The following is a 15,050-nucleotide window of genomic DNA, read 5'->3' as shown; positions in this document are numbered from 1 at the left end:
TCGGAGTTGGTCTTTGCCAACAGGGCAAGGCCTTCCCTCCTTGCTTGGGCACCTGGCCCTCGGCTCGCCCCCCTGCTAAGCCACCCCCAGACGGGCCCTGGCCTGGCCTCCGAGTTCCACTCCCTGTCGACGCTGCGCATGGAGCAGACCATGGAGCAGACGTTTGCTCAGAGACACACAGCAGGGAGCTCAGCACTCCTGGGAGCTGAGGGGAGGAAGAGCAAACCGGAGTCACAAAGAGACACCTCCTCTCGCCCACTGGGCTCCAGAATCACAGAGACGGACGATCACAGGCACCGGTGCGCATGTGGAGAAACCGGGGCCTAGCATGCTGTGGGAATGTGAAATGGTGCAGCCGCTGTGGGAAACAGTCTGGAAGTTTCTCAAAGGGTTAAATGCAGGCCGGGCGCGGTGGCTCACGCCTGTAATCCTAGCACTCTGGGAGGCCGAGGCGGGAGGATCACTCAAGCTCAGGAGTTTGAGACCAGCCTGAGCCAGAGCGAGACCCCGTCTCTACTAAAAATAGAAAGAAATTATTTGGCCAACTAAAACATATGTAGAAAAAATTAGCCGGGCATGGTGGCGCATGCCTGTAGTCCCAGCTATTTGGGGGGCTGAGACAGGAGGATCGCTTGGGCCCAGGAGTTTGAGGTTGCTGTGAGCTGGGCTGACGCCACGGCACTCACTCTAGCCTGGGCAACAGAGTGAGACTCTGTCTCAAAAAAAGAAAAAAAAAAAGGGTTAAATGTAGAATTACCCTGTGACCCAGCAATGCCACTCCCGAGCGCGTATGTCCATGCAAAAACGTGTAAATGAACGTTCACAGCAATGTCGTTTGCAAGTGGAAACGACTCAAGTATCTGTGGACAGGTGAGTGGACACACACAGTGTGATCCATCCACACTGGAACATCACTCAGCCATGAAAAGGGACGAGGCTCTGACACAGGCCACAGCGTGGAGGGACCTTGAGGACGTCGTGCTCAGTGAGAGACGCCAGACACAGAGAGACACACAGTGTGAGACTCCGTTTATATGAAACGTCCAGAACAGGCAGATCCACAGAGACGGGACGTGGATTGGTGGTTGCCAGGGGCTGGGGGAGGGGATGAGGAGTGACTGCTGATGGGGACAGGGCTTCCTTTTGGGTGGTGAGAATGTTCTAGAGTTAGACAGAGGTGACGGTTTCACACCTCTGTGAAAGCACCAGAAACCTTTTACTGTACACTTTAAAAGGGTGAATTATACAGTATGTGAATCACATCTCAGTATAGCTGATATGTTTAAAAAAAATGCAACTGAGGCAGGGGTGTGAACAGCAGTGGGTCACACCTCCTGCCCACACAGCCTGGGCTAGAGCGTCCTACCCTCCCTGTCCGAGGCCATGGCAGGCTGTGAGCCCCTCTCTCTAGATGAGGTGCTGCCCACAGTCATTTGACTCTGGAGCCAGGCCGAGCCACGCGGAGCGTGTCTCCCGGCCTCCTGACCAGGCCAGCACAGAGTGGGAGCCTCACCAGGGACCAAGGTCCACGAGAGCATCTGCCTCCAGCCAAACACGGCGTGGCCCACACCGAGCTTGCGCACACCCCGTGTGATCGTGGGAGCCAGGAGCCCCTCCCTTCCCCCATCACCCTCCCCCTCCATCCAGCAAGCCAGGCAAGAGCAGCTGAGGAACCTTCTTGTAGGTGGTTTCACCGGACGCGTCCACGCCTCGATGACCCAACTTCTTTCCATGGCCGGGGCCTGGCTGTCCAGTCATCGACAGGGCCTGTGGGAAGGAAGCAGGGAGTGTGAAGTCGCCACGAAGGCACCGCCACCAAGAAAGCAAGAAAGGGGCTTAGTCACCGGGCCCAGCGGGAGCACTCGGGGGCCGGGGCAGGTGCCACCCACTCCAGGGTGCAGTGGGAGGCCGCTCACTGGCACGGGCCCGGTGGGCAGCCAGGGCCCACAGCATCTGACAGGGACACCAAGGCCAGGACCCCTGGCTGCTTCAGAGAGGCAGGAAGACCAGGCGGCCTTGGCCTGCCAGACTCAGGGCTCCCCCGGGCACCGCAGACACTGGGCCAGCTGGTCCTCTGCGGTGGGGCGTCCTGGGCACTGCAGGTGCTGGGCAGCATCCCTGCCTCCACCCACCATGCCAGGAGCTCCCCCAGTGTGACAGCCACAGATGTCTGGAATGACTGCACACAGCGTCTCCTCCCGAGGGAGAGGGTCCCGCTGGCCGGGATGACCCATCCCGCTGTCCCCGTGGGAGGAGGGGAGGAGGGGCCTAGGGAGCCTGCAGGGGCACAGCCTCACCTGTCACTGCGGTTAAGGGGGCTCCCACTGCGCACACTCGGGGAGCCCTGCAGCCCTCTACCAGCTCAGCCAGGCGGCACTGCCCGCCCCTCTCCTGCCCTCCTGGCCGTGACAGCCTCTGCTCTGCCAGGGGCCGGCGAGTTCTCCTCTCCAGCCAGCAGGGGGCAGGCTCCTCCAGGGAACTGACCCCCCCCACCTGCTCCGTACCCCTCACTGGCTCCCTGCTGCCCCACCCCATGGTGGACTCAGAGTAAGGTCCCTGTCCAGGTAGCCGACACCATCCTGGCTCTCGGTGTGGACCCACGTGGCAGGTGACATCCCCTGTGAGAAGGGACACACGCCACACGGGACTCCTGCTACCACACGGCCCTCGCAGCCGGCTCCCGTTCCCTGGAGGGACGGTGACCTTCCCGAGTACACCCACCCCCGCCCCCAGCTGCAGACAGCCACAGCTGAGGGAAAGCTCTCGGAACCAGACTCCAGAAGGGATGGTGACGGTGGGCAAGTGGGGGGCAGGAAGGACCCGTGACCACGCACACGCGAGCACATGCCCACAGCCTCACTATGCTTTCACGCCTCGTGTGGCTGCCAAGGGTGCTGTGACCGCTCTGGGGTGAGAGGTTTGGGTGGAGCCACTGGCCTGGGGCTTTGCCATCCGGGCAGCATCCCACCCTGCTCCACCCCCCAACCCCCTACGCCCTGGTGCCCAGGCTGGCCGCCTGCCACCTCAGGTCCCAGTGACACCAGGGTCAACCCCCAGGGCTGAGCCTCCAGCCACATCCATGGTCTGGCCACGTGGGGCGGATATACACGCTAATCAGCTCACCCGTCCTGCCCCCGAGCCTGGGACCCACAGAAGCTGTCCTGCCTGCGGCCCCTCCTGGCCCCTGCTGGCATCCCCTCCCGGGGCACAACCCCCGACCTGCATGGACCACCCCCCTCCCCCGCCACTGAATTCTGCTCCCGCAACTGGAGATGCTGCCAGGTCAGAGTGGACACATCACCCCCCTGACCACACTGGATGGTGTCTGGGGCCCAGAGAGGGGCAGTGAGTTGCCTAAGGCCACACAGCTCCTCAAGCTCAGCGGGTCAAGTTGGGACCCCCAGGCCCTTCACCCCTTCCAGACACTCACCTCCGTCGGGGCCACCTTCTTCTGAGCCAAACCTGCGGGAGAGAAGGGAGACTTCAGAATGGGGCCTAGAACCACGCCCCTCGGCTCCCTGCACCCCAGGAAGGACTCCGGTGCCAGGTAACTGTCCCCCCTTGGGGCCTGCCTCAGGTCACATCACGGCGGGAAGACACTGGCTGAGAAAGGGGGAGTAATGTGGGAAGAGGGTGGGGCCACAGGGCCTGCTGAGGCCCCGGGGCAGGTGGGAGGCTTCGCTGCCGCAACACCCAGGCGGGGTGAGGGGCTAGACTCGGGCACCAGCGAGGCCAGGCCTGGGCTGGGACCTGGTGGGGAAGGGGCAGCGGACGCACACCTCCCTGCCTCTGCCCCCTGCACCTCCAGGCGCCAGGTCCTGGGCGGCAAACTGAGCGACTCTGAACTGACAAAGCCCCATCTCCCCAGCAGGCTGCCGCCATGAGATGCCTCAGTCACAGGGAAATCGAGTGACACCGCAGGAGGAACAGTGACACCGCAGGAGGAACAGTGACACCGCAGGAGGAACAGTGCGCAGCCCACCCCCCAGGCCCTCTCCGCCCCACTCCGAGGAGAGGTTTGTGGAGGGACACGGAGGCGGCAGGAGACTCCCAGCCCTGCCCCACTCCTGGGGCCACAGCCTCGGTCAGGGGCCACAGCTCTGGGGACAATGTGGCCCTGCTGGCACCAGAATCCTGGGACCAACTGGCCCTGGCCCAGGCCCAGGCCGGGATGGGAGAGCGTCCCTGCCTGCAAGGAGGCTGGCTGGTGTGTGTGGGGGTCTCTCTCTGTCCCTGGCTCTCCATGGGGCCCTCGGGCCACCCACTGGCCTCTCTGGGCCTGGGGTCCTCATCTGGACACGGACTTCAATTAGGAATCATTTATTCAATGAACATGGTGGCAGAATATGCCCCCCTCAAAGGCAGCCCTGGAATGGACTTTGCAGCTATGATTAAGGACCCTAAGGTGGGGAGGTCACCGTGGATGACCCAGGGGCCCAGGGTCAGCGCAGGGCCCTCCCACGAGGGGGCAGGAGGGTCAGAGGCAGAGAGACTGGAAGACGCTGCGCTGCTGGCTCTGGAGGGGGAGGAAGGGCCCCGAGCCGAGGGACACGGGCGGCCGCTAGACGCTGGGAAAGGCGGGAGACGGTTCTTCCCTGGAGCCCCCAGGAGGGACCGGCCCTGCCACACCTTGACGTCAGCCCGTGAGGCTTACTTTGTACTCTGACCCTAGAACTGTGAGCTGAGAGCCGTGTGCTGTCTTAAGCCAAGTCTGGTGACTTGTGTTGGCAGCCGCTGGGCACGCACACACTGAGTGTCCACACCAGACCTGCTCCCTGCCCTCGAGGGGGTCACTGTAAGCGGGGGTGGGCACTCTGCGCTTCCTAGAGGTCCCTGCCCTTACAAGTGGCTAGGAGGGTGACTTGGGGTGACAGGCAGCGGTGCGGATCAGCAGGGGAGGCCTCCCTGGGGAGGTGATGTCTGAGCTCAGTTGGGAACAGGAGCAGGATAGGGAGCCCTGGGGAGGGGGTGGCCGGTGCAAGGGTCCTGAGGCAGGAAGAGGCCTCTGCATTTCTGTGCGGAACATGGCTACGGCCTTCAGGGCTCGCACAAGCTGCTGGTGGTGGCGAGCAGGGTTACTTAATCCTGCCGGGACTACGAAGGCGGCATCACCCCAGGCACTGTGGACCCACAGGCTGGCACCTGCGCAAGGTGGACTGTGCCAGAGACTGCTATCATCCTCTCATGCTCTTCTCCCTTCACAGATGAGGAGACTGCAGGTCAGAGTGGTGCTGGAACCTGACCATGCTCCTGCCATGGCGCTGGGTGCTGGGCAGACCCTCAGGTGGGCACAGCCTCTCCCTGATGCCACCTGAGTACCAGCAGGCACTCGGCAAGTCCAGCAGAGACTGTCACAAATCCACAGAGAAGCCGGCTCCACTGGGGGGTGCAGCCCCCTCCCCACTCTGGGCTGGGCAGACACGAGGATGAGGACAGTCTGTGGACAGACAGGGGTGGACGGGCAGGGTGGGGCGGGACCCCGTGGGGGAGACACGGGATGAGGCTGGGGAGGTGCTGGCCAGGGAGGAGGTGGGCACCAGGCTGGGTGGGGCCTCAGGTGAGGAGGGGGGAGAAGTCTTTCTTGCCCGGTCTGTTGTGGCCTCAGAGAGGCCAGGGAGGGGCCTCTCTGCTTTAAAGATGCCTACGGGGAGGCTGCAGAGAGGAATGAACCCGCCCAGGGTCGCGTGGAAGGAGAAGGCAACTCAGACCCAGGTCTGGGCTGTTGGCGCCCCCGTCCCGTTCACCCTCCTTGCTCGGCCGTCCCTGCCAGGGCCCCCAGCCCCCATGCCGCCCTCAGGGGTTGCTCGGACGACCCACTGTGCGTCCAGCGCCAGGGCCACTCTGCTACCTCAGATGCCCACTGTGCACACATCACAGGTGGCTGGGGCTGCTCAGCAGGGAGCCCACGGTTCTGCTCTGGTGACGGTGACGCCGGACACGCAGCAGGGGCCCCACTGAGCCTGAGGGAGAAACCGTGTGCGTCCGTGTCGGGGGGCTGCGGGCAGACGCGGCTCAGGAGGGGGCAGCTTTACACCAAGACACAGCAGTGACCCAGCTGCCCCTGTCACGGTGGCCAGTCCCGCACCGCCCGCCTGGTGCACGGGCTGGAGAGCAGCCCCCCCAAATTCACGTCCTTCCAGGAACCTCAGAGCACGACCTTATTTGGGAAGAATCTTTGCTGACCTAATTGGCCGAGATGAGGTCGAACCTTGGGGGGTGGGCCCTGGTCCAGCAGGACTGATGTCCTTATAAGAAGAGGGGAGACGCAGGACACCATGTGAGGACAGAGACAGAGACCGGGAGACGCTTCTACCTGCCAAGGATGCGGCCACCACCAGCAGCTGGGGACACCTGGGACAGACCCTCCGCCACGGCCTCAGGAGGACCCAGCCGTGCCCACACCTTGACCTTGGACCTCCAGAACTGAGCGAGAATAAACTTCTGTTGTTCTCAGCCCCCCAGTGCGTCCGTGGGACACGCACACACCGCCATGGCTCTCTGGGCGGTACCCGGGATCCCATACCGGCCGGGAGAGGGCCGGGCAGGGGTGACAGGCGGCCAACGGGGCCAGGGCGGAGGCAGAGGAGGGGACGGCTGGCTCTGGAGGGCTGTGCCGCTGGGAGACAGGCTGTGCTCACGGGAGGGGGCGGAGGAGTCGGGATGACTAAGGATTCCGGCTGCGGCGCTAACGGAAGGACGGAACTGCCCTCAGCCGGGAGGGGACAGGCGGCCCCGTGGCCCTGCTGAGCAGGAGCCGTGGAGCCCCAAGTGCAGACGTCTGGTCTGGCGCTCGGCCCTCCCCAGGGCGCCCCCTTCTGGAGGAAGAGCCAGTCGCTCGGGTCCCTCCTGGCGGCAGGGACCACCCGCTGTGATGGCCGCTGGCCGGAGGGTGGAAGGTGCTGACACATGTTTGCATGGCCGCCAGCAGCAGAACAATTCAAAGCTTTGCATCCAGGGCGTGGGGGGCAGGAAAAGGAGAGCGGGCAGGAAGCTGGTGGCGGATGAGGCGGAACATTCTAGACCTGGTCAGGGGCCCCTGGGGCTGCCCTTCTTGGCTGCCCAGTGGGAGGAGCCAGGAGGGTGTCCTGTGGGTGGGGACAGACCACCGTGCTAGACCCGCAGCCTCCTGGGTCAGGGACCCCGGGATGGAGCTCCCAGCTCTGAGCAGAGGCAGGAGGCGCCCCGGCCTCAGTGCCACCAGCTGGGTGGGCGAGCGGGTGTCGCCTTCTCCCCACTGCTCGGTTCTCGGGAGCCCACCCCAGACTCAGAGCCTGGACGTGTGGAGCCCCGATGAAGGACTGTCACGATGTCGAGGTGACTAATTATCTTCTGAATGAGCCACCCTGTTTTCGAGGAAATTAAGTTTTAAAAATAGTCGGGGGGAGGAGGAGGAGAGGCGAGCTACGCGGCTCAGCGGGAGCGCCAGATGTGTGGGGCGAAGCCGCGTCCCCGCCCCCCGCTCCCCACGCGTGAGGGGCAGGCAAGGACCCCTGGGCCCCCAAGCCGGGCTCCCGTCAGCCACGTGCGACCTCAGCAGGTCCCTGCACCTCTCTGAGCAGGTTTCCTCTGGCGGAGCTAAGGCAGCCACTCACCGAGCACCCAAAGGTGGGGCTTCCAGGGCTCCTGGGGACCTGGTGGTGACGAGAGCCTGGCGCATGCCGCTCCACTCACCTGCACCGGGGACCTCACAGCCCCCTCACCTTCTCACACATGCTGGGGCTGCACTTGAGACTCGGTCTGTCCACCCGTGACGCGGGCCCAACGTGACCCCTCGGCACTTGCTGTGCCCCCCGGGAGGCCACACCCCGCACGGCGGCACCTCCTTGCCCAGCTGCCGCCTGGTCCACTCCTGGCCTTGCGCTTTGGCCGTCACCACCCCCCGCCTGGATGCTCTGCCCTGCGCCAGCTGCCTCGCCCGCCCTACTGGCACCACCCTGCCCTGCAGGCCCCATCTGGTCCCTGCTGCCAATGGCAGAGGGGCTCCTCCAGGGCCGGGCCTGCCCTGGGCTGACGCTCAAGGGCGTCTGTCGACTGAGGGACGGAAGGACATGCCTGTTCCTCTACTCTGCGCAAACACAAGCCTCGGCAGGAGCTGTTCTCCCCGTCTGCTCGACTGGAAACTGAGGCAGGGAACGACCATACTGGGGCCTCACAACCTCCCCACCCACCTGTCCTCCCCCTCCTCACTCTGCTCCAGCCACACAGGCCTCCTCACTGCACCTCCCACACACCAGGTGCCGTCCTGCCCCAGGACCTTTGCACGGGCTGTGCCTCTGCCTGGCAGGGTTTGCTCCCTCACTTCACCCAAGCCCCGGCTCAAATGTCACCCCCTCAGAGGCCTCCCCACCCCCGACCACCCTGCCCCCAACCGTCCCTTCCATCACTCCCCTGCTTCCCAGCACACTCAGCGCCTGGCACACGTCTTGCTGGGTACCCCGGGCCGGGCACCAGCCCACCGTGCTGAGCAAACCAGGGCGCAAGGACACAGGCAGCTCGGAAGGCCTGCGGTCCCATGAGACCAGGAAGCTGGCTCACTTTCCCCATCTGCCGCGACAGTCTGTCCTTCGGCTTCCCGCTGTGCAGGCCTCTGACCACGCGGACCAGAGACCCTGTGCGGTCTGCCAGGGAGGCCGGGCTGGGAGGGGCACCCAGGGTAGGGGCCCGAGCTGGGGACCCCTCTGGGGGCAGAGCCAACCCTCTGCCCTGAGGCTCGGCCTGGCCAGGGCCCCGCAGATGAAGAACTCAGAGGCCACACCTGGGGATCCTCTCCCTAACTTACCGTCACTGCGGAGGGGCTGGACATGGCGTGCAGAAGCTGTCTCAGATTCCGTGCTGCCCACTGACCACGGCTGCGGGACCAACCCCAGCAAGACCCGCAGAACCGCCTAGCTGAACCGAACCCAGGTGACACATGAGCAAGCAGACGCTGTGGGAAGGGACAAGGTCTGGGGTGGTTTGTTACACAGCAACAGCTGACGGAAACAGGGCCACGTTCACACGCGGGGAGCGTCTCTAACAGAAATACCAGGACCTGCTGCCAGGGACCTCTTTGGGGCAGGAGAGGAGAGTTAGAGTTCTTGACTTCTCCACCCTACCTGGGTTTCGTACATTCAAAACAGCATTAAGTATGTCTGTAGGACAGATGGCTCAGCTCTGACACGGCTACGACGTGGAAGAATCCTGGAAACATCGTTTGCAGTGAGAGGAGCCGGGCACAGAAGGCCACATAGTATCTGATCCCATTTATGGGAAACAGAACAGGCAGATCCACAGGGACAGAACGTGGACTCGTGGCTGCCAGGGGCTGGGGAGGGGGTAGGGAGTGACTGCTGACAGGGATGGGGCTTCTTTTTGGAGAAATGGAATGTTCTGGAATTAGTGGTAATGACTAAACTCTGTAAATAAACGTTTAGAAAACTACTTAATGGTATACTTTGAAAACACCATGCAAAACACAGTACAAGCCAATTACTGGAGAAATGAAGTAAAGGCATAAAGTCCAGTCCCAAGTCTCAACGCTTGAGTCCGTGGACCCCAAATCCGCATGGAGTTGGTCGCTGACGCCGACCCTCAGCTTCTGGTCTGGCTCACACAGACCAGGACCAACTGCGCTGCCTGCCGGACTTCGCAGGTCCTGCCCCAGGCCTCTCCTCTCCTGACACACAGATGTCTGGGGGCTCCAGTCACCCCCTAAAGTCCACCCACCATCCCAGGGTCTCCCCTGGGTGATGTGGACACTGGGGCCGGGTCGTTCTCTGGGGAAGGGCCGTCCTGGCCCTGCAGGTGCTGAGCAGCGTCCCTGCCTCCACCTGTTCCAGGCTGGGAGCACCCTGAGTCGTGACAACAAACATCCCGAGACATCGCCCCGGGTGAGACCCCCTGCACTAGCCCATGTGGTTAAAAACCCTTAGATGAGGCCGGGCTTGGGGGCACCTGTAGTCCCAGCTACTCGGGAGGCTGAGGCAGGAGGATTGCTTGAGCCCAGGAGTTGGAGGCTGCGGTGAGCTGCGATGACACCAACGTACTCCAGCCTGGGCAACAGAGTGAGACCCTGTTTCCAAAAAGCCCTCAATTGAAACGTTAAAAACAGCAGCGACAGCAAATACCTGAGCTGCTGCACTCTGCCGGGTGGCGAGCCAAGCGAGCCCCTCCCATGCAGAACCTCACCCCCAGTCTGACCAGGTAGCCGCTACTGACAGCTTCACTTTACAGATAGGGAAACTGAGGCTCAGGGAGGTCCAGGGGTTCCAACACTGCTAATGGGCTGCTGTGTAGGCCAGGCCCCTCACCCAGATCATCCTTAACCCCCACTGGCCTCCCTGTCTTGGGATCGGCAGCACTTGGCCAATGGTGCCACCAGGAAGTAACAAGAGATGTCAACTTGTGCAGCTGCCCAACCCACAGCAAGTTGCTATGGACTGACTGAGCTACCAGCGTGCCACCGGGAATGGCCTGTGCCTGGGCTTGCTTTCTAGCGCTACGGTGTTTGAGTTGAGTCAACTTTAAAAATCACAGTATCCTGGAGAAAAACCTGGGTTTCCTGAGAAACAACAGACCTAGAAACAAAAGGCTGGCACCGCCACTTGCCTCCTCTGCCCTGTCCCCCACGGCCCTTCCCCACGGTGGGCAGCCAGGGGGCGCCTGTGAGCACCAAAGCCAGTGGCCACTTAATTCATTATACTGCCCTTTCCCAGGCTGGGAAACGGGCGATTTGGAGAAATTTAGGAAGTTACCCAAAGTCAAGGGAGAAAAACCCTATGATCTCATCTCTAAATCCAGAAAAGACTCCAACAAAATTCAACATGAGTTTCATGTCCAAAAAAAAAAAAAAAAAACCCAAAATCAAGAAACTAGAGAAAGAAGAATAAAACGGGCGGTGGTGGTAAGAGAGGCTGCCTTTCCATGAAAAGAAACATAAGCCAAAAAGTTATGAAAAGTGCGTTAACATCCACGGCGAGACAGGAGAGCTACTGCTGCAGGAGCGATGCTGCCCAAAGTGATAAGACAAGAAAAAAGAGAAAGGAATGAAGATTGACAGGAAAAAAGACAAAATTTTAGAAAACCCAAGAAAAGCAACTGACCAAAAATTAGAACTAAACAGAGCAGGACAAGACGGCCAGGTTCCGGCGACCTACCCAAGGCCATGCAGCAAGTGCGTCTGGAGAGCTGGAATTCAGGAGTTCCCGCCCTCTGCACACAGCCCCTACTTTATACAGCTCACCCTCCTCTGGCCTCACGCTGGGTTAATTTTCACCTGCCACGCGCAGATGACCCTCTCTGGTCGGCAGAGGCGCTGGGAAGAACCCCTGTACTCCAAGGGCACTTCAAGGGCATGAAGACCTGGGTGGCTGCTGTTCCCACCCCATGTGGCACTGCATTCGTGTGAATTGGGGGGTCTTCACCAGGCAGAGGCAGAAATAAAGCCGTTGAGTGCATGTGCCGCGTCTCAGACTTTCACCCCTAGGACTGGGCTGGGAAAGGCTAAGGATTCTGGAGGTAACGGCAGATCGGAATAGTTAACATTTCAAAAGACAAGTTAAAAAATAGCAAGCTCTAGTGAACCATGCTGAATCATGCGTAAGCGCTGGCTGGTGGGATGCTGAGGTCTGCAACTTGGAAATGCATCCAGGGAACGAGACGGACGGGGGATGGGAGAACGGGTGGGAGAAGTGAATGTGGCCAAATGTCGACTGCAGGATCCAGACAGTAAGTAGCGGAAGGATCCACTGCCCGATTCTATTAATTTTTTAGTAGTTCTGAAAAATCTTCTCAGTAAGATCCTTTCTCCCCAGGTGAAAGGTCTCGACCTTAGATGTCAGGTGTTTTCAAGCTTTGGGGACACATGGTGTATGAGTGGATTCTACCTGAGAAATCACAGCAATCTCACAGGTCACAGAGGACACAACTGAGTACCAGGCACGTGCCACAGGCTACCTATGCTTCTGCATGTCACACCTTGAGGGGGCGTGGTCCTACCTCAGGGCCTTTGCACGTGCCGTGCAATCTGCCTGGGACGTGCTATCACTACGTCTATGCGTGGCTGCCTCCTCTCCTCCCTCGTTGGGTCTCGGCCTGTCAGCTTCCCAGAGAGACCGTCCCTGCCCAGGCAGGCTGCAGCATCCCCCACTGCCACACCCCGCATCTCCATTTTATCACCGTCTGGCATTACGTTGCTCTGTGCAGGCACAGGCCTAGGTGTCCTGTTCACAGCGGCTTCCCCACACCCAGCAGGTCCCCACACGAGAGCAGCAGGAGGCAGAGGCGGCTGCGACGGTCCTCAGCTGCCGAGGGGGGGAGCCGGGAGGAAGTGAGGCTGGGACTTGGGCTCGGCGCACAGTGGGTCCACCACCGAGATGGGGCACCAGGAGGAGAGGCAGGCTTGGATCAAATGTGCCAAGAACAGTCGGGACCTGCGGAGTCTGAGGGGCCTCAGGGACATGCTGGATGTGGCCAGACGCCACCCGCAACGGTGTGGCCCTTCAAATGCCAGGATCCTGGGCCCCTCTGACCCCCTCAGAGGGCTTAGGCTCTTCATGCCATGCGGCTGCCACTGCCGTAGGACACGTCACGCAGCAGTGATGGCTGCCACCAGACACTTCAGTCTTAGAAGGTTTCTAGTTATTTCTGGGGCGTGGGATTGGGGGGGTGGGGTCTTTTCTTTTGCATGTTACGTCCTTGGGTGCTGTTTGAAATAAATGTTTTGTCATTTTCATTTATAGAAATGAGGGTTTCCAAAAGCATTAACCCGCTTGATTTGTAAAACAGGCAAAGGAAAAGAAAACAAACAAAGCAAACATCTGAGAGACAGACAAGCCCCTTTGATGTTAAAAGACATGAATATGAACATGAGCTCCACGGGCCCTTGGTCACCTGTCGGCAGGGGTGGGGACACAGGGTCCTCACGCTGGGCTGGGGGTGGTGCTCGTGTCAATGGGTTCGCTGCCCTGGGAGGCAACTTGGCAACAACACTACGAATGTGTGTGACCTTTGCCATCAATTCTGCTTCTAGAACTTTCTCTCAGATAACTTTAACATACGTATAGAGACATATATGTTCCAGGAGGCTCACTGATTATGCAGCAACAGTTTACAACGGCCTAAAGGTCCTACAAAGGACTGCTGAGAGCAAGGACTGGTGAACCACAGTCCAGAGCCAGATCCGGCCCACCACCTGCTTTTGTAAATAAAGTTTTATTGGAACGCAGTCTCACTCATCAGTTCAGGAATTGTCTATGGCTGCTTTTGTGCCACAATGGCAGTATGGAACAGTTGGGACAGAGACCATCTGGGCCATAAAACCTAAAAGACGTACTGCCTGGCACTTTATAGAAAAAGTTTCTCAACCATTGGGTTAGAATTTTTTTTTTTTCTTTTTTTTTTTTTTTGAGACAGAGTCTCACTCTGTTGCCCGGGCTAGAGTGAGTGCCGTGGCGTCAGCCTAGCTCACAGCAACCTCAAACTCCTGGGCTCAAGTGATCCTCCTGTCTCAGCCTCCCAAGTAGCTGGGACTACAGGCATGCACCACCATGCCCGGCTAATTTTTTCTATATATATTTTTAGCTGTCCATATAATTTCTTTCTATTTTTAGTAGAGATGGGATCTCGCTCTTGCTCAGGCTGGTCTCGAACTCGTGAGCTCAAACGATCCGCCCACCTCGGCCTCCCAGAGTGCTAGGATTACAGGCGTGAGCCACCGCGCCCGGCCCATTGGGTTAGAATTGAGCCCAGTTGTTCCCCAGCCTCCCAGCTGGGCTGAGAACAGAGCCCAGCACACAGCAGGTGCTCAATAAGGAGCTGATGACAAGGTGAATGAATGATGGAATGCACACAATGGAATGTCACAGAGTTGTTTAAAAGAACGTGGCAGCTCTAATCTGTGTTGACAGAGACAAGAGGCCAGAGAGACTCCGCACATTAAAAGGCGACTTGCAGGACAAAGGTGGAGGACTCAGACTGCCTGTTTCAAAACTTACTACTTTGGTACCAACTGAAGGTGTTTTCTTTGTTTGGTTTTTTTTTTTTGAGACAAGGTCTCACTCTGTCGCCCAGGCTGGAGTGCAGTGGCATCATCACAGCTCACTGCAGCCTCCAACTCCTGGGCTCAAGTGATCCTCCTGCCTCAGCCTCCTGAGAATCTGGGACTGTAGGTACACCTCATCATGCCCACCTAAATTTTTTTGCATTTTTGTAGAGACAGGGTCTCGCTCTTACTTAGGCTGATTTCGAACACTTGGTCTCAAGTGATCCTCCCACCTCGGCCTCCTAGAGCCAACTGAATGTTTTTGAAAGAAAAAAAAAACTTACTACAAAGCTACGGCACTCAAGACAGCATGGTATTCATGTAGACACACATACAGATCGATAGATTAGTCCAAAACAGATCAACTGAGAAACCAGAAATAACCTGGACAGTCAATAGATTTCGATAAGGTGCCAAGACAATCCAATGGGGGGAAAACAATCTCTTTAACAAATGGTGCTGGGACGACTGGAATGCCACGTGCAAAAGAGTGAGGCTGGACCCCTACCTCACACCATGTACAGAAATTAACTCAAAATGGATCGCAAGCCTAAATGAATTTAACAGCTACAACTATTCAACTCTAGGAAAAAAATATAAGGGCAGATCATCATGACTGTGGATACAGCAATGGTTTCTTAGCTACGACACCAAAAGCACAAGCAACCAAAGAAAAATAGATAAATGGGCTTCATCGAAATTCATCATAACTTGAGCTGGGCACAGTGGCGCACGCCTGTAGTCCCAGCTCCTCAAGAGGCTGAGGTGGGAGGATCACTGGAGCCCAGGAGTTGGAGACCAGTCTGGGCACCATAGTGTGATCTTGTCTCTAAAAAAATTTTTTTTAAATCATCAAAACTTTTGTGCTTCAAAGGACACCAGAAAGAAACTGAAAATACAACCTATGGAATGGCAGAAAATATTTGTAAATCATGTATCTGGTAAAAGATGTACATCTGAAATATATAAAGAACTCCTACAACTCAATAATGAAAAACCAAATAACCCAATTACAAAATGAGCTAAGGAT

At 58.9% G+C, this 15,050-nt stretch overlaps 1 protein-coding gene across 5 annotated transcripts in view; it reads right to left on the bottom strand.

The window, feature by feature from the left end:
* The window catches only part of PIP5K1C (phosphatidylinositol-4-phosphate 5-kinase type 1 gamma), a 50,901-nt gene that overhangs the window by 24,488 nt on the left and 11,363 nt on the right, over positions 1–15,050 (bottom strand). For all 5 annotated transcript variants that reach the window (XM_069480464.1, XM_069480456.1, XM_069480475.1 and 2 more), the window contains exons 2-3: positions 3,431–3,462; positions 1,675–1,767 (exon numbers count right to left, since the gene is read on the bottom strand). In XM_069480464.1, the coding sequence (XP_069336565.1) occupies positions 1,675–1,767; positions 3,431–3,462 (125 nt within the window). The remainder of the gene's footprint in view (positions 1–1,674; positions 1,768–3,430; positions 3,463–15,050) is intronic.

This window comes from Eulemur rufifrons, chromosome 2 (assembly GCF_041146395.1).
Source record: "Eulemur rufifrons isolate Redbay chromosome 2, OSU_ERuf_1, whole genome shotgun sequence".
Classification (NCBI taxonomy): domain Eukaryota; kingdom Metazoa; phylum Chordata; class Mammalia; order Primates; family Lemuridae; genus Eulemur; species Eulemur rufifrons.
Note: the sequence above shows the minus strand (reverse complement) of the source record. Positions and strands in the feature narration are given on the sequence as shown.